At 37.3% G+C, this 26,857-nt stretch overlaps 1 protein-coding gene across 1 annotated transcript in view; it reads left to right on the top strand.

Annotated features, from left to right (window-relative positions):
- Window positions 1-26,857, top strand: part of CCDC141 (coiled-coil domain containing 141) — a 193,212-nt gene that overhangs the window by 70,539 nt on the left and 95,816 nt on the right. Inside the window, exon 6 of the mRNA XM_077776352.1 lies at window positions 9,987-10,103. Within this exon, the coding sequence (XP_077632478.1) occupies window positions 9,987-10,103 (117 nt within the window). The remainder of the gene's footprint in view (window positions 1-9,986; window positions 10,104-26,857) is intronic.

Here is a 26,857-nt window from a genome sequence, read left to right as displayed (position 1 = left end):
AATCCTAGAACATTGTTGAACCATGAGTTTATACAGAGGCATATGCTTCATTGGAAGGTAAAGATTTTTCTGTCAGGTCTGTATTTATTTTAGGGAACATAAGATCTGTTAAATATTACATTAACAAAATTCCAGCTTTGTCAATCATTTTAACTACTTAAGAAAAAGGAAAATTAAGGAGGGAGTTAGAGCAAAGATTACTGATGAATAATAATGTAGATGTCTGAATATCTGATGTGTCTTCTCTCATAAGGGCCATTTAAAAGGTGCATTTAGTGCTTCTTTGTTTCTAAGTGCTTATGGCCTAATTCTTTTAATGATATAGTTCAGCTAACTCTCCTTTGGAAAAGAAATTAGCTGACCAGAATAGTGGTGATATAGGATTTATATCGGTCACAGGAAAAAAAAAAAAGCAAATGAAAACCACATAATTTTCTATCTTAATTGGGATGTGATGGTATGATAAATATAATCATAGCATGTTCTCTTGTTACCATTGTTTTTCAGATATAAAAACGTGTACTTGTTTTACACTTAAAGATGAATGGCTGGCTGACCTTTCTTCCCAACTCCAGCAGCATTTTATTTTGCAGATAATCTGCTTCATTAATGAAAATCAGAAGCAGCTTGGAATATTTTGTGCATAATTAATTATCTTGGCAAGAAGATTTATGAATGTAATTTTTCTCAATTGCTCCAATCAGGCATAAGTGAGACAAACAAATAAATTAAAACTAAGTTATTCATGGTCTCTTTGTACAAGACAGTGTCAAGGACATCTAAGAGAATTAAGTAAGACATAAGGGCACATAATCTCTTTTTACTACCCAGATCACATATACTTATAATATAGAAATCTTTGCAGGAGGAAAAACAGGTAACAGAATTCACATTTGGAAGGTTTTATAATATGATCATGATCATGTAGCCATATATAATCATATTCTTTGTAAGTAGGCAATTAAAATGGCATCAAAGATGGCACATATAATACACACAGCTTCAGGGCTCCAGCCTTGTGCCTGGTGGGGAGCTATAAAGCCTGTGTGTGTGTGCACACATATACACTTACACACACACAAGTGTATTCTCCTTTATATGGTGCTATCTTCTAAACAGGACTTAGAGCTTGAACAGTTGACCAGATTAATATGAGAACATAAAAGTGGCTAGATTAGTGTAAGTGTTTTGTAAAAAAATGTCTCTCTTGGAATGCAGCTTTCTAACACTGGCTGGCATAAAACCAAAATAAGGATTGAATTATCTTGGAGACACTGCTATCCAATAGCTCAGCCCAGTAACAGACATATATGACTTTCTAGCTACTTGTAGATTAAAATTTATAGTTTTATTTATTTTAGTTTCTGTGTGTGTGTGTGTGTGTATGTGTGTGTGTGTGTGTGTGTGTGTGTATTTATTTCTGAGACAGAGAGAGACAGAGTGTGAGAGGCAGAGGGGCAGAGAAAGAGGGAGACATAGCACCCATAGCAGGCTCCAGATTCTGAGCTGTCAGCACAGAGCCCTATGTGGGACCTGAACTGAGCCGAAGTTGGACACTTAAATGACTGAGCCACCTAGGCGCCCCTATTAGAGGTCTATTTTAACACATAGGCTAGCTCTAGAATTTACACTAAGACATGCCAGCAGTAAATGCAAACTATCTTACAGTACAGGAGAAGCATATGATTTTAAAGCAATAGAAACCCCTCCAAAATAGAATGCATGCTAATCAGTATTACTTTCAAAGACACTGTATGTCAAAGGTCATGACAGAGGGACTCTGGTGCAGATAACATAGATATCAATTCTACCTCTGACATTTACTAGTTACTTCTATGGTTCAGTTTCCTTTTCTGAAAAATGGGGATAATAATAGTATTTATAGTATTTCTACATTTTTATAGATTTTCTATAAAAAACCATGATATTATATATGTAAAAAATGCTTAGAGCACAGCCTGACATATGGTAAGTGCTCAATAAATGTTCAGATGATCACCACATCACTATAATATATTGATGGTCACTTTCTCAGCTTTACTGGATAATCTCTGCACATAAAATTTTACATGTTGGCCAGGTCCCACACATTTCTCTAAATTACTAGGTGATCTTAGCTTTACAAAATATTTATGATACAGACGGGAAATAAATGCCTTTCCATGGCTTGGTAGTCAGTGTAGTTTCTTCAGAAAGCCAACTTTGTGTGTAAGATAAAGCTTAAAATTAATTTTTTCAGGGTGCCCAGGTGGCTCAGTCAGTTAAGTGTCCAAATTTGGCTCAGGCCATGATCTCATGCTTTGTGAGTTCGAGCCCTATGTTGGGCTTTGTGCTGACAGATCAAGCCTAGAGCTTGCTTTGAATTCTCTCTCTCTCTCTGTCTCTGCCCCTCTTGCTCTCCTACTCTGTGTCTCACTCTCAAAAATAAACACTAAAAATTTTTTTAATTAAAATTAATTTTTTATCTTTAACTTTCTTTACCTTTAGCTATTTTTTAGCTCATTTATACTTCTTATGGTTGATTATTTAACCATTAAGCTTTGTCATTTCTTTTTTAAAAAATTTTTTAATGTTTTATTTATTTCTAGGAGAGAGAGAGAGACCGCGTGAGCAGGAGAGGGTCAGAGAGAGGAGGAGTCACAGACTCTGAAACAGGCTCCAGGCTCTGAGCTGGCAGTCAGCACAGAGCCTGATGCGGGGCTCGAACCCACGAACCGCGAGATCATGACCTAAGCGAAAGTCGGACACTTAACCGACTAAGCCACCCAGGCGCCCCAAGCTTTGTCATTTCTACATACTGTTCAATTGGCTTAACAACATGTTAATTAGGCATAATTATTTAAGCCACCAAATAGTCACTAAGAGGGGGACACACACTCTAACTAAATGGCACTTTCGACAGTGGTAGGACTGATGACAAAGCTGGTACTCACTGGGAAAGGCTCTGCATTGATCCCTGATCCTCAGACCCTTCTATTGTATGACAGTTAGCTGTGCTACTTGAGCTGTCTGCTCAGTATGTCTGTATGTCTCCTTCCACTACCCCAAGCTCTTTTTCTTCCTTGCCCCTGGTGCTGAAGATTGATTGGCTTTCCTTTTCTCAACACTGCTACCACCCCAAGCTGGCCAGGAAGTGGGACTCATTCTTTCCTCTACCCTCATTCTCATGGTCCTCAAAGACAAGCAAAGAGTATAATTAACTTTAATGCTTTTTATAGGGAGATTTATAAGCAAATAAAATGAACAGCGTATTTTGAAAGAATGACATCTCTTAAAAATTAGCAGTTCTTTATCCTGTCAATATTAGAGTTTCTGACTTTCATTTTTTCCAACAACCAAGAATATAGGCCAAAGTTTCAGTGTGAAATATATTTGGCTACGTGACTTAGGAATGGGGATGGTAATGTGAGAATGTCAAACTTTGGTCCACTCCTAAGTAGCCCTATAATGTCTGTTCTTTGTCTCTCTCTCTCTGTCTCTGTCTCTGTATATGTCTCTCTCTCTCTCTTTCTCTCTCTCATACACACACACACACACACACACACACACAGGGAATATAATTAGCTCAGGATCACTTGTGGTAGAACCCTAAGTTATATTGGGAAAACTGTGCTTTAGATATTTTTGGCAGAAATGCACATTGCTGAGACACTAGGCTAGTCTGTTTCCTTTCTTAAAATAAAGACTTTCTTTTACCGCTGGGAGGATTTGCCCCATTGAGTCAAAGGTAATGCTAGACATAAAATTTAGGCCCAGAGATGTCCACTGTACTGATTTTATCCACTGAACTAAATGGCTTTCTATCATTAAGTAGTTGAAAGTAAAGAGTCTACATAAACACAAATAAGAGTTGAGGCCAGTATTGGGAAGGGAAGGGAGGAAGTCCTTAGTGCCATTTTTCTTCTGTATAGATGTGAGAAGAAAAATGATATGTCAACACACATCAGAATAATTAAATAAAAATTGTGACTCCAGACAAGGAGATAGATTATCTACGAAGCTGTTTATAAAGTAACAAATTTGCTTCATGACAAACAACACCTTTTAGCTTTCCTTCTACCCATCAGCAGAGAATACTGGGATTCCATAATTTGTTGAGGAGATACTAATACCTTCCAGTTGACTTCAGTAATTCATGGAGAGCTTCCAGATTCCACAAAAGAAATTTTGTGAACACTATCCTCCGAGAATCTCTGGAGATGAAGGCCAAATAATCACAAGCCAATAGTTAGTCCCAGAATGCATCTAAAAAGAAACTCAATCCATGTTTTAGGGAGTAATTCTTCTTTCCTCCCCTGTCCCCAAGTCCTCAGGTACAAACATTTGCAACATGGCTTTAGTGCCTCTTTCCCTAGTACACATTATCACCCAATTTAACAAACGGATATTTGAAGTTTAATTATTGCCTAGTTAAATACAGAGCACATTTGACCATATTGCCTAGTACAAAATAATGGCTCCAGGTTTCCCTGCTGTAAAAAAGAAAAAAACCTTATGGGAGATAAAATAGTTGTTATAATACTAACATGCCTTCAAAAGTCAACATTAGAACTGTCATCTCTGGCCATCCACTATGATTGAAAACAACATTATATATGTGTGCCTTTTTGATAATTGGAAGAGAGATTTTAAAAAGTCCTTGGAAAAAGAAGATAAACAACTGATGCCTTTTCCTCTCCTTTATCAGCTTTTGTCTTTAGTAGTAACCAGCTATTTGTCAAGAATTGTTCGCACATGGAAAAGAAAATGAAAGTAATTTGAAGAGATTTTCATCTTCCCTTAAGCATTTCTGTTAAGGTAGTTTGAATTGCTTATTGCTAGCTCGCCTCCTCCAGCATAGTTTTAAACAAAGATCAAAAAATAAGATCTGATCTTGGACTGTAGAACAAATTGCAGAAAAAGAGACTGGTAGTTTTTGGCGGTCTGATGCATCGCTTTAGGCTGCAGCAGCAGTTCACCTTCATGCCACCTGAGTGTTTTATTCTTGACTGTCAGCATTTTCTATCGCTTGCATTCCCAGGTTTCACTCCTGTCTTTGGAATTGGGTTTGCCCTTACTGTCACCTCTGCCCTCTGCCATCCTCTTCATCTCAGGCGCTGCTCCTGATGGACCTGACCCACACGTCTGTTCTCTCTAACACAGTGTTTCCATCGAGCCCCCGTGGTGGTACACAGAACCTATTTCCATGTTAGACTCTGTAGCTAGGGTGTTGCATTTAGGTTTTTGTCTTAAGAACGTTCATAAACATAACCTATAACAACCATTTCTTTCCTCCGGAATCCTTTGGTTCTGCATACGGAGGTGATGAGAGGAAAAACACTAGCCAAGAAAATATGAATTCCGATCATGACATTTCTGCCTCTACCTGTGGGACTTTCCTCTTACTGGTTGTGTGACCTTAGGCAAGTTGCTTAATCTTATAACACACCTGCTGGGTGTGTTTCCTCTGCTGAAAAGCAAATCTCTCCATAGAGGAGGGCTGTAAAATTTGGATAAGGTAACTTGTAACCTGGCTAGAGTAGTCCCTGCCACTTTTCTGCAATGGTTGGGTTCATCTCTTACTTTCTTCATTTTTTACCTCCCAGCAGAGTGTTGAGGTGGGGATGGGTCATCCAACAAGCAAAGACTAGCCTTTCCTCTCCCACTTAGCGCTCTCTTCCAGCCTTTCCCCTCTTCCTGGTATGTTCTTGCCTCAACTCTCCTTCATCCACCTTCAGTCGCTGTGCTTGAGTCTCAAAAAAATGCTTGAGTCTCGTCTAATCAGCTAAAGAAAAAGAAATGCAGAGAAGCCCTTTTGTTGTCCCTGCTTCCTTAAAGCTGTCATCAGATCCCACCTCTACTGAACCAATAAGCTTGTTTGAAAGTGTCATTAGCTCTACTTCCTTAGCCTCCACTCAGTGGTCCATAAATGCTTATCAACTGAGATCTCATTTCAACGTTCTCTTGTCTCTGCTATTTAAAATTGCCTTTAATTAAAACTAAGTCCTTAGATGTACAATTATCCAACATAGTAGCCTGAATATCCTCGAATGGCAGAACCATTTACTAAAGATACAATTCAAGTCACATATATGATTTCAAATTTTCTAGCAGCCACATTAAAAAAGTAAAGAGTCACATAAAAAGAGAAAAGCAGTAACGCATTTTGTTTAACCTAACAAATCTAAGTATTTGATATTTAATCAATGCTAGCATTCTTAGCAAGGTATTTTTATTATTTTTTATACAAAGTCTATGAAATTTGCTGTGTATTTTATACTTAGAGCACATCTCAGTTTGAATTTGGCACAATCCAAGTACTCAATAGCCATATGTGGTTAGTGACTACCATATAGGACAGTGCAGGTCTGCATAAAAGCATTTGAGTGTGTTTTCCTGGCACTCCTCTTTAATTTTCAAGGCAGCTCTTGGTTCTCAGTGAACATCCCTAATCACTCCTTCTTTGAATTTTCTGACTTCCCTTTCTCTTTCTATTTCCTCTCACTCTCTGGTAGGTATTCCTCTTCCATCCCCAAATAAGATCTCTACCCCTTCTCTATTTTAGTTCTACCTCTGCTGGGCACTGAGTACCTAGAATGTCATATCAAACTGGTAGGATGATCATGAACACATTGCTGAGTTCAAGCTATAAGGTAGGAGCTGAGAAGAGACAAAACATTTTGCCATTTCTACCTTAATCCTTCACTGTCCAGAACTGATTTCTATTACATACGCTGAATGGTTTATCTCTTCCTTCCTATCTATATCCCCTGAACTCTTAGCTCATGTTTTCATCCTTTTGCAAGGACCATGTTCTACAGAATGTCCTGATGCATCATTTATTGTACTTCTCACTCGGGGTTTTGGACAGCAGCTGATATAATTTAAACGCTTATAAAAAGGGCTCTTGGAATATCTATGCAGCTGTCTGCGGTAGCTACTTGTGAGATGCAATGACTGATTTATTGAGTGGCTGAGTATTATGGTTGACGTACTCTCAGTAATTTAGGCGTCCTGCTTTTACATCAGAAGGACTCCAGGAGCCTATTCTGTGTGCATCCCACAGCACCACACAGTAAATCTGATCTAAGAGGCTGCTCATGTGTGTGATGCCTCATGATGAGATGTAACACCCCTACGATGAACTACTTACTTCTGAGTTTTATACCAACTTGTTTTTATGTTTCTTCCCAGAGAGCATTTGGTAGTAAAAATGTGTAGATCTAGGGAGTCAGCATGCTTTATCAGGAAGGTATGTGATCAGAATGGCACAGAATAACTACATTCTCCTATAAGGAATAGTATTACCATACAGGAAGAGTATCCTTTGGGGGTTGACATAGTATTTGCCAAATCTAGGGGATGAGGTCAGTAGATACCTTTTAAAAATCAAAACAACTCACTCCTTCCTGGCTTTCATCACTGAGATGGCATGTGCTAGATGACAAGTCTTTGACTCACAAAATTGAATAGGATTATCGGAGGGTTCAGGGTTCTCACCTGTTTTTAGAGATTAGCAAACACCTGTTTGTACCTATTTTTTATTCACTCAGATTCTATATTAACTTTCCCTATTAAAGCATTCTTGAGATTTCTGAATTCCTCCCATGTTAGCTAAGAATAAATAAAACTCACTTCCAGTATTTAATAAAATAAATGTTCTCTTAAAGTTAGCTATATTCATGATCCAGTTTTCTTTGATGAAGCCTTTAAATCATTGCTCTGGGGTTGTGTATTTATATGGGCTTACCACATCTTTTGTGAGAAATTATTTTTATAAAAATTAATTAATGAATAAATTAAAAACATTTTTAATGTTTATTTTTGAGAGAGAGAGGCACATATGCAAGTGGGGGAGGGACAAAGAGACAGGGAGACACAGAATCTGAAGCAGGCTCTAGGCTCTGAGCTGTTAGCACAGAGCCCGACGTGGGGCTCCAACTCATGAACTGTGAGATTATGACCTGAGCCAAAATCAGATGCTTTAACTGACTGAGCTACCCAGGTGCCCCATTAATGAATAAATGTTATAGCTCTTGATAAAATACTCTCTTTGGGTTCTAATATGCATATTGTACATATCATCTAGTTCTAATTGGGTTAATAGAAATTTACCTTCAAATAATTGTAAATACACCAATACAGTATTTAGATAAGGAGATTGTCTAATGTGTACATTATGTACAGGTTACCAAATATTCTGAAGAAAATGAGGTGTACTTCACATGAAAACTACCATAGGGTTATCATTACTTTTTAATTGCACTAATGATAGCTTAAAATGCTAGTTCGCAAAGATTTCCATTTAGCAGAAACCTGGAGAGACCCTTGTGTCCCAAATTGTACTGCTTATTCCATGCAGATACATGCTAAATGTTGGTATAGACCATTTGATCTCATAATCAGCTTTGTGATAGCAGCTCAGTAATGGTAATGGAATGTTCTAGGTAACTCCTAACTTGATTTTTGTGTAGTGTGTGTTTGTGTGTGGTGGGGGGAAAGGGTACATTTATCATGTGGATTGCTCCAGGACTTACCTAGCTTTCTCTTTGACCACCTGCTTCACGCATTTCTCCATGTTCTAGGAGTTCAGAGAAATCCTGAGGCTGTTGCAGGCAAGAAAACCTAGTCTGTAAAAAGACATAGCATAATGTTTGAGCACTGCCCACCATTCTGAATGGCATGCCAGCATTCATTTTTCAGGTTTGAAGTCATTCTCCCTAATGACCAGGGCTGTAAGACTTTAGGTGGTCTAAGATGGCAGCAGGGCATAGTGGAAGGAGCATGAACTTTGGATTAATGTAAGTTTAGAGGCAAATCCTGGCCCTGCCACTTACTGTATGGCCCTGGATAAGCTGCTTCACCTCTCCTCAAGACTACAGTGATGGTATCGTACTTGTTAGAGAGTTGTTGAGAGAAAGGAAAATGATGTCCAAAAAGCAAGTAGCAAACTGTCTCACATGTTGTGTGTGGCCTCTTAGGGACCAGGAGCTGCAATGTGATCATGAAGATAATACTGTGTAGGATTTGAGAGTAAAATTCTCTTCGACTTAACGGGAATAAAGAATCTGCATCCAGGGTCTCCATGTCATCAGTTCCATGTCCACTTATGTCACCATTTAAAAATGTGCAGCTTTTTTCAAAAAAAATGTGCAGCTTTTGCTATTTGTTGTTTCAACCCTGTGTAAAGTATATATTGTAAATCAAGTCTAAATGAATGTGAGCCATGCCCTTAGCTATTTATTATATCAACAGAATTTTAATAACTTCTCCATTTTCTGAATACAGATTTTTAGCAATTGCAACAAACTAAGGATTTTTGCATTGTCTTTTTAGAGGGGAAATATAATTCTTTTTCTCTCTCTTTTTTAAAATGTTTTTTATTTATTTCTGAAAAAGAGAGAGTGAAACAGCATGAGCAGGGGAGGGTCAGAGAGAGTGGGAGACACAGAATCTGAAACAAGCTCCAAGCTCTGGGCTAGCTGTCAGCACAGAGGCCGATGTGGGGCTTGAACCCACGAACCGTGAGATCATGACCTGAGCCGATGTCAGATGCTTAACCGACTGAGCCACCCAGGTGCCCCGAGGGGAAATATAATTCTACATATGCTGTTTAATAGCTTCATTTGAGTTTATGTAACTATACTCACATTCATATTCTTATCCAGAGAAGATTTATATTCAAAAAGAATACATGATTTATAGACTATGGGAATCTACTTTGGTTCTTTGTTTTTAGGAGATTCTGAATTATTTTCTCTATTCCATGTAATCTACTGAACTGATATATCATTTTCATGCTTTTCAGGGATTTTTTTTCCTCTTATGTAGAGATTGAAATGAAGAAAAAATAAAAACCCAATCATAATAATTTAACATGAGATGAGCTTATGTAAAAAGAGACTGAAATCACCTAAGTTTTGAAAAATTAAGCAAATACTTCTGAATTTCTACTTGCCTTTTGTAATCACTTGAAATTTTGTTTCTCTTTGTTGCTTTTTTCCTAGGTTACTTGTTGGTTTCAGAATACCATAAGAGATTTACAGGAACAAAGTCTAGGTTCATCACTTTCAGATAATGAGGAACTAATCTGTAAGCATGAGGAATTGTCAATAAAAGCAAAGGTAAGAGACATACTAAAAATAATTTAAAAATGCATGGACTTCTTTTGAATACACTTCTGTAGGTAATGTAGAGAAGTACTAAAACTCTCTCTGAGTAATCAACTATTTACATAGAAAAGATTCTGATAGCATTAGCTAATAGCACTGCCTACTGACTGGGCTCATAGAATAAGAACTAACAAAACAACCTCTACAATAATAATGACTATCTTCTTTTGAATAGTTAGTATGTATCAGACACTGTATTCAAGGGATGCATTATTTAAATTATCACAAAACCGGTAGGTATTGTTTTAGAGTTCAAAACAAACAAACAAAGAAAACAGAGGCTTGGAGATACAAAGTAACTTGACGATTGTAATATATCTTGTCAGTGGCAGAGCTGAAATTTGATTCCTGCTTTCCTCTAACTCCAAGGACCAAGCTCTTTAACTACATTCTTCTACCTTTCTAAAAAAATTTTTTCCTACACTCAAGTTTCATTATGCTATCACTTTTTATGATTTCCAGGTATAGTTTCTTGCTGTTTCCATTTATATTTCCCCATTTCCTTAACTTGCTTCACATTTCTTCATTTTGCAAAATTAAAAAAAAAAAATGGCTACCAGCCAGTCAACCACTTGTAGATATGTGGAATGTGCAAAATGGAATCATGAAGTACTGAAAGCAAGATGAGCAGAGTGGCCGGCCATGTAGAGGGGCTACTTTCCCCCTGGCATCTTGTTATTTGGAAATTGATTCGTTTGTGTGTGTGGGGTCTATAAATGCTTTCCCAGGTTCTTTACAGGTGCCCCATTTTGATCTCTAAGGTTAACAAAAGTCAATTTGTAGTAGATTGAGTGGGAAGAGTGAAAACTTCAATCAGTATCAAGACTTAAGAGAATTTTCTATTATTAATATCTTGGATGGTTGATAGCTATAGATACAGCCAAGTCTTGAAGCTCTGGAAAACAGTAGGCTAGCACTACTAGATAAAGGCTGAAACTAAGGAAGACAAACCAAATAAATATTTATATGTTTGAGAGGGTGGGATTGGTGGCAAGTATGGGGAGAGGGAGACAGGCAGAGGAAGCAGTAGACTGCATTTATCTGGACTGAAGTCTCATAGGGATCAGGATGCTTTTGTTTGTTTATGGCTTCTCTCTGAATACTGCAGTATACACAGGTGTTCCTTGTGTTTTGTTTGGATATTTGCCTGATTAATAAAAGATTTCAATTACAGAAGACTGTTATGACTGATGTTTTTTAAGGTTCTTTAAAGTTTTTCAGCATTTGGTTTATCTGTTTAGGAAATTATTTTTTGTTGTTGAGGTTAAACAGCAGTTTATTCTCTGGGTGTCAAACTCTTAAGTTTTTTTAGTGAAAATTCTATCAAAATCCCTAAATGCTAAGCCCAAGAGATGACCCAACTTGCACAGGATTATTGCCTTCTTTAAAACAAACAAAAGTGGTTTATTCACAAAATTTAGGCATGTTTGGAGTTATATTCCCTGTAATATATGGTTTCTCATAGTCCCGAGGAAAATCTGAAACAGTCTGGAGAAAATATTTGTTGACATATAACCTCAGTTCTAATAAGACTTCGGCAAGTTCTTTTATATAGATATGAATGTTCTACTTCTATCTTTCACAATTTTAATTGGCTCCTATTTCTTTATCCCTTCTTAATGCCTGACCTTCTAGCTCACTGAGGTCCCTACTGTACTTCTTCTGTTATTCAGCCTTCTTGCCAAGTTCTTCACTTCAGCGATTCCATTTTTTATGCCATTGCCTCACACTGATTCTTCTTTGTAATTGTTTTTTCCCCGTTTCATGTATCTAATGTTCTTCCCTATATCTTAAGGTATTCTGTATTCATATAATAAATATTTGATCTGTCCAGTGCCTTAATTCTACTTCTTTTTATTCAGGTGTTTCAGTGTGTTGTGTGTGCTCATCAGATGTTATTTTCCTCTAGTTAATATTCCCTTGGGATATCAGCAATTTTGACTGGTAAGGCATGGAAGGTATGAAAGCTGGTGCTCTAACTTCTAGATGAGTTGGTTGGGGGCTGGGTGCCCTTGAGTGCAGAGAGCTTCTGTTGTTTCAGTTAGGGCTCAACCACTCCTGGTTTTCCCCTCTATCCCAGACACATACAAAGTAGGGGACCCCTTAAAGGACCTCCCGCTGATTGGACTCTCAGTCCTGCTTTGTTTCAAGACCCATTTCTCTGGGTTATGTTCTATCCTTTTCACCTACGGAGAATTAGAGAGGGCTCACTAAGAAACAGATCAGTTTGATTATCTCTCATATAGTAACTATCTGCCTGGTCAGATTCCAGTGCCATCCTGATGTTACTTCTTCCCTCTAGCTGTTACTGGACTGGAGCCACTATTTTCTGTCAATGGTACATTGACAGGCACTGACCAAGCAAGTGGGAAAGAAAGCATCATACCCAGAAAGTTCTCCCCTGACATATCTCCTGTCATGGTATCTAACTTTATTCTATTTTAAGACATATGCTCCTAACACTGAGACCCAACCACCTTTTGATTCCTCAAGGAAAGTTCTCATATCTATAAACTTCCTTCTCACTTTGTAGGCCTTTAGAAAAAGGACCAGGTACATAATATGTAGGACCCATCACAAAGTAAAAATGCGGAAGCCTTTCTTCATAAATTGTTGAGATTTCAATACAGCAACAGCAGAACACTAAACCAAGCATGGGTCCCTTCTAAACTCAGGGCCCTGTGAAGTTAGTCTTATTTACAGTGTTAAGGGTTCTGAAAGGACCTACCAACATTTGCTGGTTAGATACTTTCTTTAGCTACCTTTACTGACCCCCTTTCCACCTAGATGGACAAGTTTTTTTTTAAGTAGATTATAATGTTATAATGGGTTGCATCCACACCAAAAATAAATAAATAAATAAAAGGTTCAAATCCCTGCTGTCACTCACTATATAACTTTGGGCACATTTAACGTCTCTCAGCCTTACCTTCTTTACCTATCATGAGGATATATGAAAACTCAATTAGAAACTATTTGTGAAAGCACCCCTATTATAGTAGTGGCTCAAAAATGTTGTTCTTCTTTCCCCATTAATGGTGTAAATGTTCAAATAGTTTTCATGTGTCCTTTTTCAACCATCTCATTCCTTGTTATTAGGAAAGAATTCCAATTTTATATGGCCTTAAACAGGAATCGGCATATTATATTTTGGAGTTTTGTTTGGGTATGAGGAGAGGAAGGGGGAATGTTTCTTTCAAAGGAGGTTTAGTGTATAAATAAGGCCTCAAGCTGGGGATTCATTAGTGAAACTCATATAAGTAATCTGGTTACACAGGGAAAGTAGGTGTTTCTGCTCCCCACAGCTAAATTGAACAGCAGGAAGCTGTTCTGTATTGTTTGTTAGTCTACTCAGTAAGTTCTTTGTAAATAAATTTTGAAAATGCCTCTATCATTTCTTGGTAGAATATACTGAAATAAGAATTTGGAAAACTTCCTTCTCTTAATAAATATGACACCTTATTCAGAATGCGTTGAAATATTCTGAATAAATTCTGAACAAAAGGAATTTTTTTCCTTAGTTTATTGTCAAGTTGGTTTCCATATAACACCCAGTGCTCATCCCAACAACTGCCCTCCTCCATGCCCATCAACCCCCTTCCCTTCTCCCCCAACCCCATCAACCCTCAGTTTGTTCTCAGCCTTCAAGAGTCTCTCGCAGTTTGCCTCCCTCCCTCTCCCCAATTATTTTTCCCCTTTTCCTCTCCCATGGTTCTCTGTTAAGTTCTTCCTAATCCACCTCTATGTGCAAACATATGGTATCTGTCCTTCTCTGCCTGACTTATTTCACTCAGCATAACACCCTCAAGGTCCATCCATGTTGCTACACATGGCCAGATTTCATTCCCTCTCATTGCCATGTAGTATTCCATTGTATAGATAAACCACATCTTCTTGATCCATTCATCAGTTGATGGACCCTTAGGCTCTGTCCATGTTTTGACTATTGTGGAGAGTGCTGCTATGAACATTGGGGTTCATGTGCCCCTATGCGTCAGCACTCCTGTATCCCTTGGGTAAATTCCTAGCAGTGCTATTGCTGGGTCATAGGGGAGTTCTATTGTTAATTCAAAAGGAATTTTTATTATAATCTTTGACTATGAGTAAATTGTATTAAATTGTTACATTTTCTTTACTAAATATGAAAAATACTTTCCTTTTACATATGTAGCAGATAAAGAAATAGCAGACATTGATGATTATAAACCACCTTTCGGTTAGAAGCCTTACATACTCCTAGATATTCTCTTATATGAATTTGATTCTCCTAGCCTCGAATTCAAACTTTGGAGTTCACAGCTGTTTTTAGGATATGTTAAAATAATATATAAACAAATACTTCCTTATTATCTCTTTTGAGGAGGTATAATCATTCCTTCCTCCATACCTCAGAAATAATGTTAAGAACTGCCTTCAGGAATGAACTTGAACTTCTGTTGGAAGGAAAACTTCCTCTTCCAATTTGTGTGAAGCGATTGATGCCTGCAAATTAATTGACAATAGACAGATTAACAGGAGTAAAGACCAAGTTTATTTTCATATATGCATGGGAGATCCCAGTAATGGAAAATTTGTGGAATAGCCAGAAGTTCAGGTTTATGTATATCAATTTAACAAAAAGGGTGTGGGGGCTTAGGGTCCCAGTGGAAGGGTATGGAAGGTTCTGTTGGGCTTTTTGATGTAAATGAAATGGGCAGTCTGTCTTCTTCCTGGCTGGAAGTTTCCCAGTGGGAGAGTTTATGGCAGCTGAATTTGTACCTCCTGGTACTAAGGGTCAGTATTCTTTCACTTAGGAAATTATCTGGGAAGAGGGTCAATGGTAGTGATATTTTTAGGAGACTTTGCTTAAGTTTAGGTGATATTTCTTTCTGTGACTGCAGATTGTTCAGATATTTTCAGTTTAAAGTAACTTTCATACCACTATGGTAGGCTATTAATCCTCTTCTGTTGCTTCAAAGCTTGGTTTAGTTCAGACCCTTTGTAGTTCATGCATACTAGAAGTACCTGGGAACTTTGAAAAAATACTGAGATCTGAACCTTATGCTCACAGATCCTAGGTAGTTTGGGGCACCAAATTAATTAATTTATTCTCAGTCTTAAAATAGTGATGTTTTTATGAAAAAAGCAGTCCAGATTCTCCTTCTAAGAAAACTGGAAGATCTGGAAATATCAGACTCACCTTTCCATATAAACATAGCAACACTTGCTTGGAGCCCTGTAATAGCTATTTCCTTTANTGCCTTTTTTAAAAATATTTTTCTATTATAAATATTTTTTTAATATTTTTTAATTTTAAATAGAGAGGACACACAAGTGGGGAAGGGACAGAAAGAAAAGAGAGAAAATCCCAAGCAGGCTCCATGCTGTAAGTACAGAGCCCAATGAAGGCCTTGATCTNCCCCCCCCCCCCACCTTTGCTTCACCTCATTCACATTATGTGCTCAGCACCAGTAAGCATTTGGGTTAGAGACATGATGGACAATGAGGTACCCTCCAAATATAGTAGTGGTAAAACTGATTTGCAGTTTTGAAGATTACCTTGGAAACTGTGAATGATCAGAATGAGAAGGAGTGATATTGAAGACAGGAAAGTCACTTAGAAAGTGACTGCAGTTTTGATAAGAGNTGCTGTAAGTACAGAGCCCAATGAAGGCCTTGATCTTACAAACTGTGAGATCATGACCTGAGCTGAAACCAAGAGTCAGTGCTTAACTGACTGAGCCATTCAGGCAACCCAAACCCCAACTTAAAGGCTTAAAGAAGACTTACAACCTTGTTGCTCAACATGTGGTCCCCAGACAGCAGCAGCATCTGGAAATCTTAGAAATACAGAATCTCAGACTCTAACCACTAAACCTTTGGGGTCAGAATCTGCATTTTAACAAATTTCCCCAGAGGATTTGAATTGACACTAAAATTTAAGAGGCACTGACTTAGACTTTTTCCCATATATTTCATGTATGTCCATATCCTCCTTAATTTTCCAGATGACTATATATTGTTTATAAAGTCTTTAATTAACAAGGATCTTTGGTGTTCTGACATGTATAGAAATATCATCTTTAATGTTTTAATATAGTAGAATTCACATTCCTCAGTTCAAGATTAAAACCATATTCTATGATTCATCATCTAATCCGATTTTCCAAGTCATTGAAAATATTTTCCAGTTATTGCTGAGTGATTTCATAAATTGGATTTGTGATCTTAGCCTCAAGTTCCTTCAAAAAGTATTACTTGGAGATCTTAAAAAATACCAGTGTTTAAGTCCCATGTAAACTTTATTTAGAGGAAAAAGCCAAGCTTAAAGTTATAAAATATTTATAACTATAAGATGATAAAGTAAAGCACAATCTCTTGCAAGCTTATTTGAATAATTTAAATGCATAATTATCATCAGTAGAGCCACTACAAGGAAGCAGCTCTTTAAAAATATGTTTACTATTTTATTTTTCTGATTACATAATAGATTTTCATTTTGGAAAAATTAGAAAACACACAAAACTAAAGAAAATTGAAATCACAATGTGTGGGTGTGTATGGAAATGGGTAGGAACTATAAAGTATACATAAAATTGAATATCCCCAAACTGGGTATGTGTGTATAATACATTATATGTTTTTATATACAAAATTGTGTATGTGTTGTTTTGCAGTGTGAGTTTTCCAATTAGCATTATATCGTAATCATTTCTCCATTTAAATACATATTTTAAATCTGTTTTTAATGATTATATGTTATTAAACCATGTACATATATCATACATCATTTTCTTCTCACTGTGGCAGTACTAACCTGTATAAAGAAGCTGACTGTTCTATTTGAACTTTCATTACATCCCCAAATTCTTTTACTGAAGGTTTGTGAGAAAATGGTAAAACCACTATAAAACATACTGCTTCAGTAAATCAGTTTACATCATCTCTGATAATTATAAGGAAAATGCATACAATGAAGCAGAGTTTGTTTCTTTTATAATATTTTATTGTAATTTAAAAAATAAAGTGGGGTCTGGATCTGCAATGTCTCAAGGCAGAGATTAAGTGAGTCCCCAAACAGTAAAGGGAACTGCATTAGTGCATTTCAGTTCCTCTGTCTTCATTTTAGTGAATAATTTGTTTTACTTGTCTGATTTTTTAATGAACTTCTCAATTAAAAGCAGATGTCACTTTTTACAGAACATAAATTAGAAACAATTTCATTACTAACAGACAAAATAAGTATAAATAGTACTGCATTTGCCTGTGAGCATGGAAAATCTACAATATGATGGGCTTTTTCACATTGGTGAAAACTTACTGGAGCCTTAACTTGTGGGTTAATTTAAAGCTTAGTGAACCATATGCTTTCATTTCCAGGGGAAATTTGATTTAGAAAGTTCTTCAGAAATGTTTATGCCCATCTAAGAAGGAGATGAGTTAAGGAAGCAAATAAAGAACATTGTATTCCATGATCACTAGGTTTAAAACTACCTGCTGTCATTTTGTTTACAGAATCTTCACCAGCTCGTTAAGTTTAAAGGCTTAGAAAAAGTTTCTTCTCCCTCTGCTTTTACTTGTGACTTTTACAATAATTCTTTATATGTCTTTTTTCCAACTCCTGTTTCCTCCTCCCCTTCTCCCTCTTCCTACTTCCTCTGTACCATCCGCCTTCCTCCTTCCTCTTCTCCTCCTTTCCTCCTCCATCTCCTTCCTCATTTAGCCCTTAAGTAAAATTTCCATGAAAATGGATTTGTATAGTTAAACTATTATTATAACTCAGTGTAATACTGCTTTCATAATCATACTAGTGAAAGTGAGTCGATTTGAAGTGGACACCAGAGAAAGCATTCTTTTACGGCTTAACACACTCACCCCTTAAATCCCTACAACCTTTCTGTGCTACTTCAGCATCCCCTTGGAGACCTTCAGTACTGAGGCCTTAGATCTCTGTGATGTTCATCATTCCAAAGAACTGGGAAAGTCCTGTGGCTGCACTTGGTTCCAGAGCATCTACCAACCCTGCTCTCCCCACACTCCATTTCCTTTTGCCTGTTTCTGGCTTCCCTCCTCATACTCTTAAGCCTGGGCCACCAGCACTACTTGTGAGTAAACTCAATCACTCATTTTCTCTGCTTCTACTTCTGAAAGAAAATGAAACATTTGCATAATTTTCTGATTAGATATATTTTAAAAGGAAATGACCTATTAGCTAGCCTCATGAATCCCTTTATTTATTAATTTATTTTTAAATGTTTTGAGAGAGAGAGTGAGAGAGTGCACACACAAGTGGGAGAGGGGCAGAAAGAAAGAGAGGAAGACAGAGAATCTGAAGCAGGCTCCAGGCTCTGATCTGTCAGCATAGAGCCTGATATGGTGCGCAGACCCATGAACCTTGAGATTATGACCTGAGCCAAAGTTGGCCACTTAACAGACTAAGCCACCCAGGCACCCCATGAATTCCTCTATTTATCATCTGTTAATTCCCTGTTCCATTCTCCATAATAACGAGTACAAAAATTTTATCCTCTTTTATTTTTTTTTTATTTATTTCTAGGGGAGAGAGAGAGAGAGAGACAGCGTGATCAGGGGAGGGTCAGAGAGATAGGGAGACACAGACTCTGAAACAGGCTCCAGGCTCTGAGCTGGCAGTCAGCACAGAGCCCGACGCGGGGCTCGAACCCACGAACTGCGAGATCATGACCTAAGCGAAAGTCGGACGCTAAACCGACTAAGCCACCCAGTCGCCCTAATTTTATCCTCTTTTAAAACTCCCAGCCAGAGTTTATTTAACCTCAGAGTCACTCATCCACAAAAGGTGAAATTGACTCTTCTCTGCCCTTGTCTGAAATTTCCACCTCTTTTCCAAATCCCCTCATTTCCAAATCTAAGCCTCCGTCCACTGTTCTAGGCTCCACCTTTTCCATCTCTTCAGTTTGAACCTCTCTTCTTAATACCTCATTTTTCAGTCACCCATTCCCATCTTCTCTCAATTACATTGTAGCCTCACAAAATCAAAAACAAAACATTGCTCCTCAACCCTTACGATATTATTCCACTTTTTCCTTGACTACTGTTATGGTTTGAATTGTCTTTCCCAATGTTCCTATATTGAAGTCATAACACCCAGTATCTCAGAATGCGATCTCTGTTGGAAACAGGGTGATGGCAGGTGCAGTTAGTGAAGATAAGATCATTAGTGTAGACTCTAGATCTGTATAGCTTTTTAAAAGGGAGCATTTGAACCCAGAGGCAGACATTCACAGAGGAAAGGTGATGTGAAGAGACACAGGGAGAAGATAGATGGCCATTGACAAAGCCAGGAGAGGGGCCGGAACAGATGCTTCCATCACCATTCTTGGGAGGAATGGACCCCTTCTTATCATTTCCATGCCTACATTTGTTTTCACCTCTGAGTCTTGATTTAGTCTGTGCTCTCAGCATTCAAGTTTCTTTTCCCTATTTTCTTCCTCTTTCAAAACTAATTGCACGTGATAGTATTGGAGTTGACATGGGAAGAATGAGGCTATAAAATAGGCATAGCCTGCGGTCATTTTGGTTACCAAAGAGGAAGAGGAGAATGAAAACAGAATGTGCTTCAAAAATGAAACCAGGGGCAAAATGTTAAATGCCTTAGTCAGAAAAGCGAAGCAGACACAGAAGCTGTAAATAGACTTTGGTATGTAATGCAAGATTGGGCCCCACAGAAGTTAGCCAAGAAGCAAAACAAAGAGAGTAACATTCACATTCAGGATGTCTAGACAATATTTTGAGGTCATCACATTGGGGAGAGAGGGCCTGTCTAAAGTTTTGTCTCCACTCCAGCCTAGATGGTGAACCCTATGCAAATCTTAGCCCAGTGACCTTGGGACACAGTGTCTATCCAGATTTCTTCTCTGGGAAGTTCTCGGATACCTCCAACACTTGCCTTTCACTTCTTTTATGTTTTTTAAGTTTATTTTATTTATTTTGAGAGAGAGAGGTGAGAGAGATAGCAAGTGCAAGACAGGCAGAGAGAGAGGGAGAGAGAGAATCCCAAGCAGGCTCCTTGCTCTCAGCACAGAGCCATGTGAGGCTCTGACCCATGAACCATGAGATCATGACTTGAGTCGAAGTCAGACATTTAACTGACTGAACCACCCAGATGGCCCGCCCTTCGTTTTTTTCACAGAGCATTGCTTATTGTTTAATTGAAGCAACTTTTCCACTTTTGCCAGCATTTCAGTTTTTCACATGTCTGATAACTCCACATGTTTGATTTCTCAATGGCTGTGAATTTCTCTAAAACAAGGCCATGACATATTCATTTCTGGATTTCCTGAAACATCCAGTAGAAACTAGGACACCTAGCGGTTGTGGGGTCAGTAGATGACTCTGTTAGAAATGAAGCTGATGACATGTTACCCCGTGTTGGCCCTTGCTGGACTTCCAAATGGTGGTGGTTTGTAAGCAACTTTCAGTTTGGCTGGAAGGTCATGAATCATTCTCTTACTACATAATTATGGATTAAACAAAATTTGATAAGAAGACTTGATTCTAAAGCAACAGAGAAATAATGGTCAAAACTTTGTGAAAGATGGATGCAGTATTAGAAGGAATCCAATCTGATTCACAGAAATGTGTGAATGTCTGCCAACTTCTTAACAATCCTTGACTTCTGTTTCTCTTCTTTTTAAAATTTTTCACCACCCATCCCGCCTCTAATTTTTTAAAGTAAGTGTTTACTAATCCAAACCCTAGAGTGGAATTTCAGGCAGTGTTGAAAAGTGAAGTGATTTGCAGCCAAACCCAAAGCTGCCTCTAAGTTCTAACTACTATTAAAGATAAAGTATTGTTTTGTCATCTTTTTTTTCCCCTTTTTCCTTGGGAGTTTTTACCTCTTAATTCCCTTCCCTTATTTTGCTCATTCCCCCACCCCCGTCTCCTCTGGCAACTACCAGTTTATTTCCTATATTTTCTGAGTCTGTTCCTGTTTTCTGTTGCTGTTCATTCATTTATTCATTTGTTTTGCTTTTTAGATGCCATATGTAAGTGAAATCGTGTGATATCTGTCTCTCTCTGTCTGACTTATTTCACTTAGCCGAACACCCTTTGGTCCCAATTGCCACATTATCTTCTGAAGCTGAAAAATAGCACATCCTATGATGGTAATAAGGCCCTGATGGGGAATACAGCCACAGAAATGGTGTGCAGGGTGAATTCTTTGTAAACCTGGTGTTTGTAATACAGAGATCCACTGCATTGTGAATCGGGAGATTACGATTATTCTTTTTCAGCTTTGTGAAGATATAATTGACACATAAAATTGTAAAGATATTCAAAGTGTACATCCTGATGATTTGATATATGTATACACTGTGAGAAGATTGTTCCCATAATAATCAACACATCCATCACCTCACATATGTATCTTTTCATGTGTGTAAAAACAATTAAGTTCTACCTTCTTAGCAAATTTCAATTATACAATAGTGTTATACACTATAATCACCATGTTATACATTAGATCTTTATACCTTACTCATCTTATAGCTGAAAGTTTGCTACCTCGTTTCCCAACCTCTCCCTATTTTCCCAACCCCCAGCCTCTAGCATCCACTTTTCTACTCTTTTTCTGAATTTGACTCTTTCTTTTTTTTTTTTTTTAAGATTCCATATGTAAGTGATAAAGACACTTAAAGATTCTCATTCACGTGTACAGTAAGTCCTTGGGAACCCAGACCAAGAAAGATTTAAAGAAGCTACTCATAAGGGGACTCATAGGGAGTACTCAGATAGGGTTAGGCACCTCTCCCTTTGTATGAATTGTCGTGTTAACATGATCACAGTGTCTGATGTCACTGTATGTATAGGCGTTCTACCCAGACCCTCACATCCTGAAAAATACTGTCACTTCTTACCTATCACTAAACAGCACTTTCGAACACTGAGTGTTCAGGGCATATTTTACAGGCTTCAAACCGTTTCTGTAAGATGTTCCTGCAATCTGGGATTGCTGTGCAGGATTACCTTACACAGTAGTTGGCTTGTGCAGTTATTTTGCTTCTTTGCATCTCAGGAACAAGAAGAACCACTGGCTGTATATATTACACACATGCCTGCACATTTTTAAATATATCTGGGAAATACTGGGTATTTGGTTTCCTCTTGCTACTTTAGATTTGTGATCTTATTATTCTTATNTTTCCCATTCCGTTGGTTGCCTATTAATTTTCTGGGTTGTTTCCTTGGCTGTGCAGAAGCTTTTAATCTTGATCATCACAGCTCTTTTGAATAGGCTTAGAGTATATTTGGGAAGAATCCATGAAAACATTTGCTGATGGGATATGGGTGTGTGAATGTGTGTATGTATGTAAGAGTGCATGAGTGTGTATGCAAATGTGTGGGTGAGAGAGTATATGACTGTGTATATATGAGTGTGTGTGTGTACGTGCATGTGTGCAGGTAAAGGTGGGTGGTGAGTACTGACTTCAGGAGCCTAAGCACAGCCTTTCCAAAGAGACAGGGTCAACAGGTTCTCATGAACAGAATTCTCACTCAAATCTCTTCCACCTAGTCCCTCCCCGCCCCTTAAAGGTGACTCAATCTTTGCAGCTACTTAGATCAAAAGTCTTCACTTCCTAGAGGAAATCACCTGGGCTATAGATCCCAAATCCTACTATTTCTCACCGTCTCCACTGCTGTCCTAGAGACTGAGCCAGTTGCATGTTTGCTAGGCTTATTGTGGTAGCTTCATGAATCTCTGTGCTTGCATTCTTGTCTCTGTACCTCTCCCCTCCACGTATTCTCAATGACACCCCTGTGGTTTTATTTTTGCTTTTTAAATTTAATTTTTCTTTTAGCTTTTCGTGACTACTTGTTATTTATCAATAAATTTAAATGCATTTTTTATTATTTTTTTTCAACATGATAAATGTACTTTTTCATCCCATCTCCTATTTCCCCTATCCCCCTCCTCCTCTCCCCTCTGGTAACCATCAGTTTGTCCACTGTAGTTAAAAGTCTGTTTCTTGACTTGCCTCTCTTTTTTTTTTCCTTTGCTCATTTGTTTCTTAAATTTCACAAATGAATGAGACCATATGATATTTGTCTTTTTCTGACTTATTTCACTTATCATTATATTCTCTAGTTCAATCCATGTTGTTGCAAATGGCAAGACTTCATTCTATTTTATGCCTGAATAATATTCCATTGTGTATAGATAAAGCATCTTCTTTATCTATTAACCTTGGATACTTGGATTGCTTCCATAGTTTGGCTATTGTAAATAATGCTGAAATAAATATAGGGGTGCATGTATCCCTTTGAATTCATGTTTTTGTATTTTTTGGGTGGTATGATTCTTGGATTGTAAGGTAGTTATATTTTTAATTTTTTTAGGAACTTGTATACTGTTTTCTACATGGCTGTACTAATTTGCATTCCCATGAACAGTGTAAGAGGGTTCCTTTTTCTCCACATCCTTGCCAAAACGTTTTGTTTCTTGTGGTTTTGATTTTAGCCATTCTGACAAGTATGAGGTAATATTATATCGTAGTTTTGATTTTCATTTCCATGATGATGAGTGATGTTGAATGTCTTTTCATGTGTCTGTTGGCCATCTGCATGTCTTCTTTGAGAAATGTCTGTTCAGGTCTTCTGCCCATTTTTAAATTAGATTTTTGTTTTATAGGTTTTAAGTTGTGTCAGTTCTTTATATATTTTGGATACTAACTCTTTATTGGATATGTCATTTGTAAATATCTTTTCCCATTCTGTAATTGCCTTTTAGTTTTGTTGTTTCCTTTGCTGAGCAGAAACTTTTTATTTTGATGTAGTCTCAATAGTTTATTTTTACTTATATCACCCTGCCTCAGAAGACAGATCTAGAAAAATGTTGCTGTAGCTGATATCAGAGACATTACTTCCTGTGCTTTCTTCAAGGATTTTTATGGTTTCCAGTCTCATATTTAGGTCTTTAATCCATTTTGTATTTATTTTTGTGTACGGTGAAAGAAAGTTGTCCAATTTCATTCTTTTATATGTGGCTGTCCAGTTTTCCCAGCACCATTTGTTGAAAAGATTGTCTTTTTCCCATTGTATATTCATTCTTCCTTTGTCAAAGATTTGACAATGTAACTGTGGGTTTATTTCTGGGTTTTCTGTTCTATTCTATTGACCTATGTGTCTATTTATGTGCCATACTGTTTTAATTACTATAGTTTTGTAATATAATATGAAGTCTGGAATTGTGATGCCTCCAGTTTCGTTTTTCTTTCTCAAGATTGTTTTGGCTATTTGAGGTCTTTTGTGATTTCATACAAATTTTAGGGTAATTTGTTCTACTTCTGTTAAAAATGGTGGTATTTTGATAAGGATTGCACAAAATATGTAGATTACTTTGGGTAGTATAGACATTTTAACAACATTTGTTCTTTCAATCCATGAGCATGGAATGTCTTTCCATTTCTTTGCATCATCTTGAATTTCTTTCATCAGTGTTTTATAGTTTTCAGAGTAGAAGTCTTTCACCTCTTTGGTTAAGTTTATTCTTAGATATTTTATTATTTTTGGTGCAACTGTAAATGGGACTGTTTTCTTAATTTCACTTTCTGCTGCTTCATTATTAGTGTACAGGAATTCAATGGATTTCTATACAGTAATTTTGTATCCTGTGACTTTACTGAATTCTTTTATCAGTTCTGGTGTTTTTTTGGTGGAGTCTTTAGGGATTTCTATATATATTATCATGTCATGATGAAAGTACAAATCATGAGAGTTTTACTTCTTCCTTACCTATTCGAATGCCTTTTATTTCTTTATATTGTCTAATTCCTGTGACTAGGACCTCCAATACTATGTATAATAAAAATGATGACAGTGGTCATCCTTGTCTTATTCCTGACCTTAGGGGAAGCTCTCAGTTTTTCACCATTGGGTAAGATGTTGCCTGTGGGTTTTTCTATACCTTTATTATATTGAGATATGTTCCCTCTAGACCTGCTTTGTTGAAGGGTTTTGGGGAGTTTTCTGATTGCTGATTCAATTTCATTGCTGGTGATCCATCTATTCAAAGTTTCTATGTCTTCCTGCTTTAGTTTTCGTAGGTTATATGTTTCTAGGAATTTATCCATTTCTTCTAAGTTGTCCAATTTGTTGGCATATAGGTTTTCATAATACTATGTTAAATTATTTGTATTTCTGTGGTATTGCTTATTACTTCTCTTTCATTAGTAATTTTGTTTATTTCGGTCTTCTCTCTCTCCCTTTTTTTAATGAGTCTTGCTAGAAGTTTATCAGGTTTATTTTTTATGTTTATTTATTTTTGAGAAAGATAGAGAGAGAGAGAGAAAGAGAGAGAGAGAGAGAGAGAGAGAGAAGGAAGGAGGGAAGGGAAGGAAAGTAAGAGAAGGGAACTGAGGATCCAAAGTTGGCTCTGCACTGACAACAGTGAACCCAATGCAGGACTCGAACTCATAAACTGTGAGATTATGACTTGAGTCAAAGTGGAATGCTCAACTGACTGAGCCACACAGGTACCCCATGGTTTACCATTTTTGTTGACCTTTTCAAAGAACCTGGTTTCATTGATCTATTCTATTGGTTTTTTGAATTTCTATATCATTTATTTCTGCTCTTGTTTTTATTATTAAAATTTTTTTCCCGAGTTTGTGTTTTATTCTTCTTTTTCTACCTCCTTTAGGTGTATGGGTAGGTATTTTAGTTGAGATTTTTCTTGCTTCTTGAGGTAAACCTGTGTTGCTATTTACTTAGAACCACTTATGCTGTATCCCAAAGATTTTGTACTGTGTTTCATTTTCATGTGTTACCATGTAAATTTTTATATCTTTCTTGATTTCTTGGTTGACTCTTTCCTTGTTTAAGAGCATATTATTCACCTCCATGTATTTATGGTCTTTCCAGATTTTTTCTTGTGGTTGATTTCTAGTTTCATAGTGTTGTGGTCAGAAAAGATGTATGGTGTTACTTAGATTTTTTTTTTATTTGTTGAGACTTGTCTTGTGGCCTAATATGTGATCTATTCTGGAAAATGTTCCATGAGCACTAGAAAAGAATATGTATTCTTGTCAGAGACCAGCTCCAGCAGGGGTCCAGGGGTCCCTGAAGGATGGACGGTGTCAGCAAGGGAGGGAGTGAGAAAGCCCCGAGATTCTTTCTGGTCACCAGGCAGGCATCTCCACTCTGACTAGGGCTCAACTTTATTTTATAATTTAAGTGTTTGGGGGATGGAACAGAAGTGGCATTTGCCTTTGACAATGATTTCTGATGACAAACTTCTTTGATATGTAAGAATTTCCCGGAACATAGATTTGTAGAAGACTCATGCATAACCTTTATCAATAGTGATTGAGGTAGGTGATTTAGATGCTTATCCTATGGGGAAGGAAGACATCTTTAGCATACCAGACAATGTTTTTTGCATAAAAAGGGTGAAGTTACTTCTTTGTGGGCAGGGGTCAATAGTTTGTTTGTTTAAGGTGGAGTATCAAGAAAAACAGGTCTTTCAGGAAACACCTTTGTTCCCATAATCACAAAAGAAGAAGTTCCTCAATAGGTTCCTTTACAGAGAGCAATCAGCATATTCAAGGCCAGAAAATGCTCCAAGCAGAAACAAGTGGGTGGGGGTGGATATCTGTCCTTAACTCTAAATTAGGCTCTTTGTCACAGGGCCAGACTCAATTGTAACTCATGTTCTTAGTCCCCTTTATTATGTGAGTCTTGGATCT

The sequence above is a fragment of the Crocuta crocuta genome, unplaced genomic scaffold (assembly GCF_008692635.1).
Source record: "Crocuta crocuta isolate KB4526 unplaced genomic scaffold, BGI_CrCroc_1.0 scaffold17, whole genome shotgun sequence".
NCBI lineage: Eukaryota > Metazoa > Chordata > Mammalia > Carnivora > Hyaenidae > Crocuta > Crocuta crocuta.
Note: the sequence above shows the minus strand (reverse complement) of the source record. Positions and strands in the feature narration are given on the sequence as shown.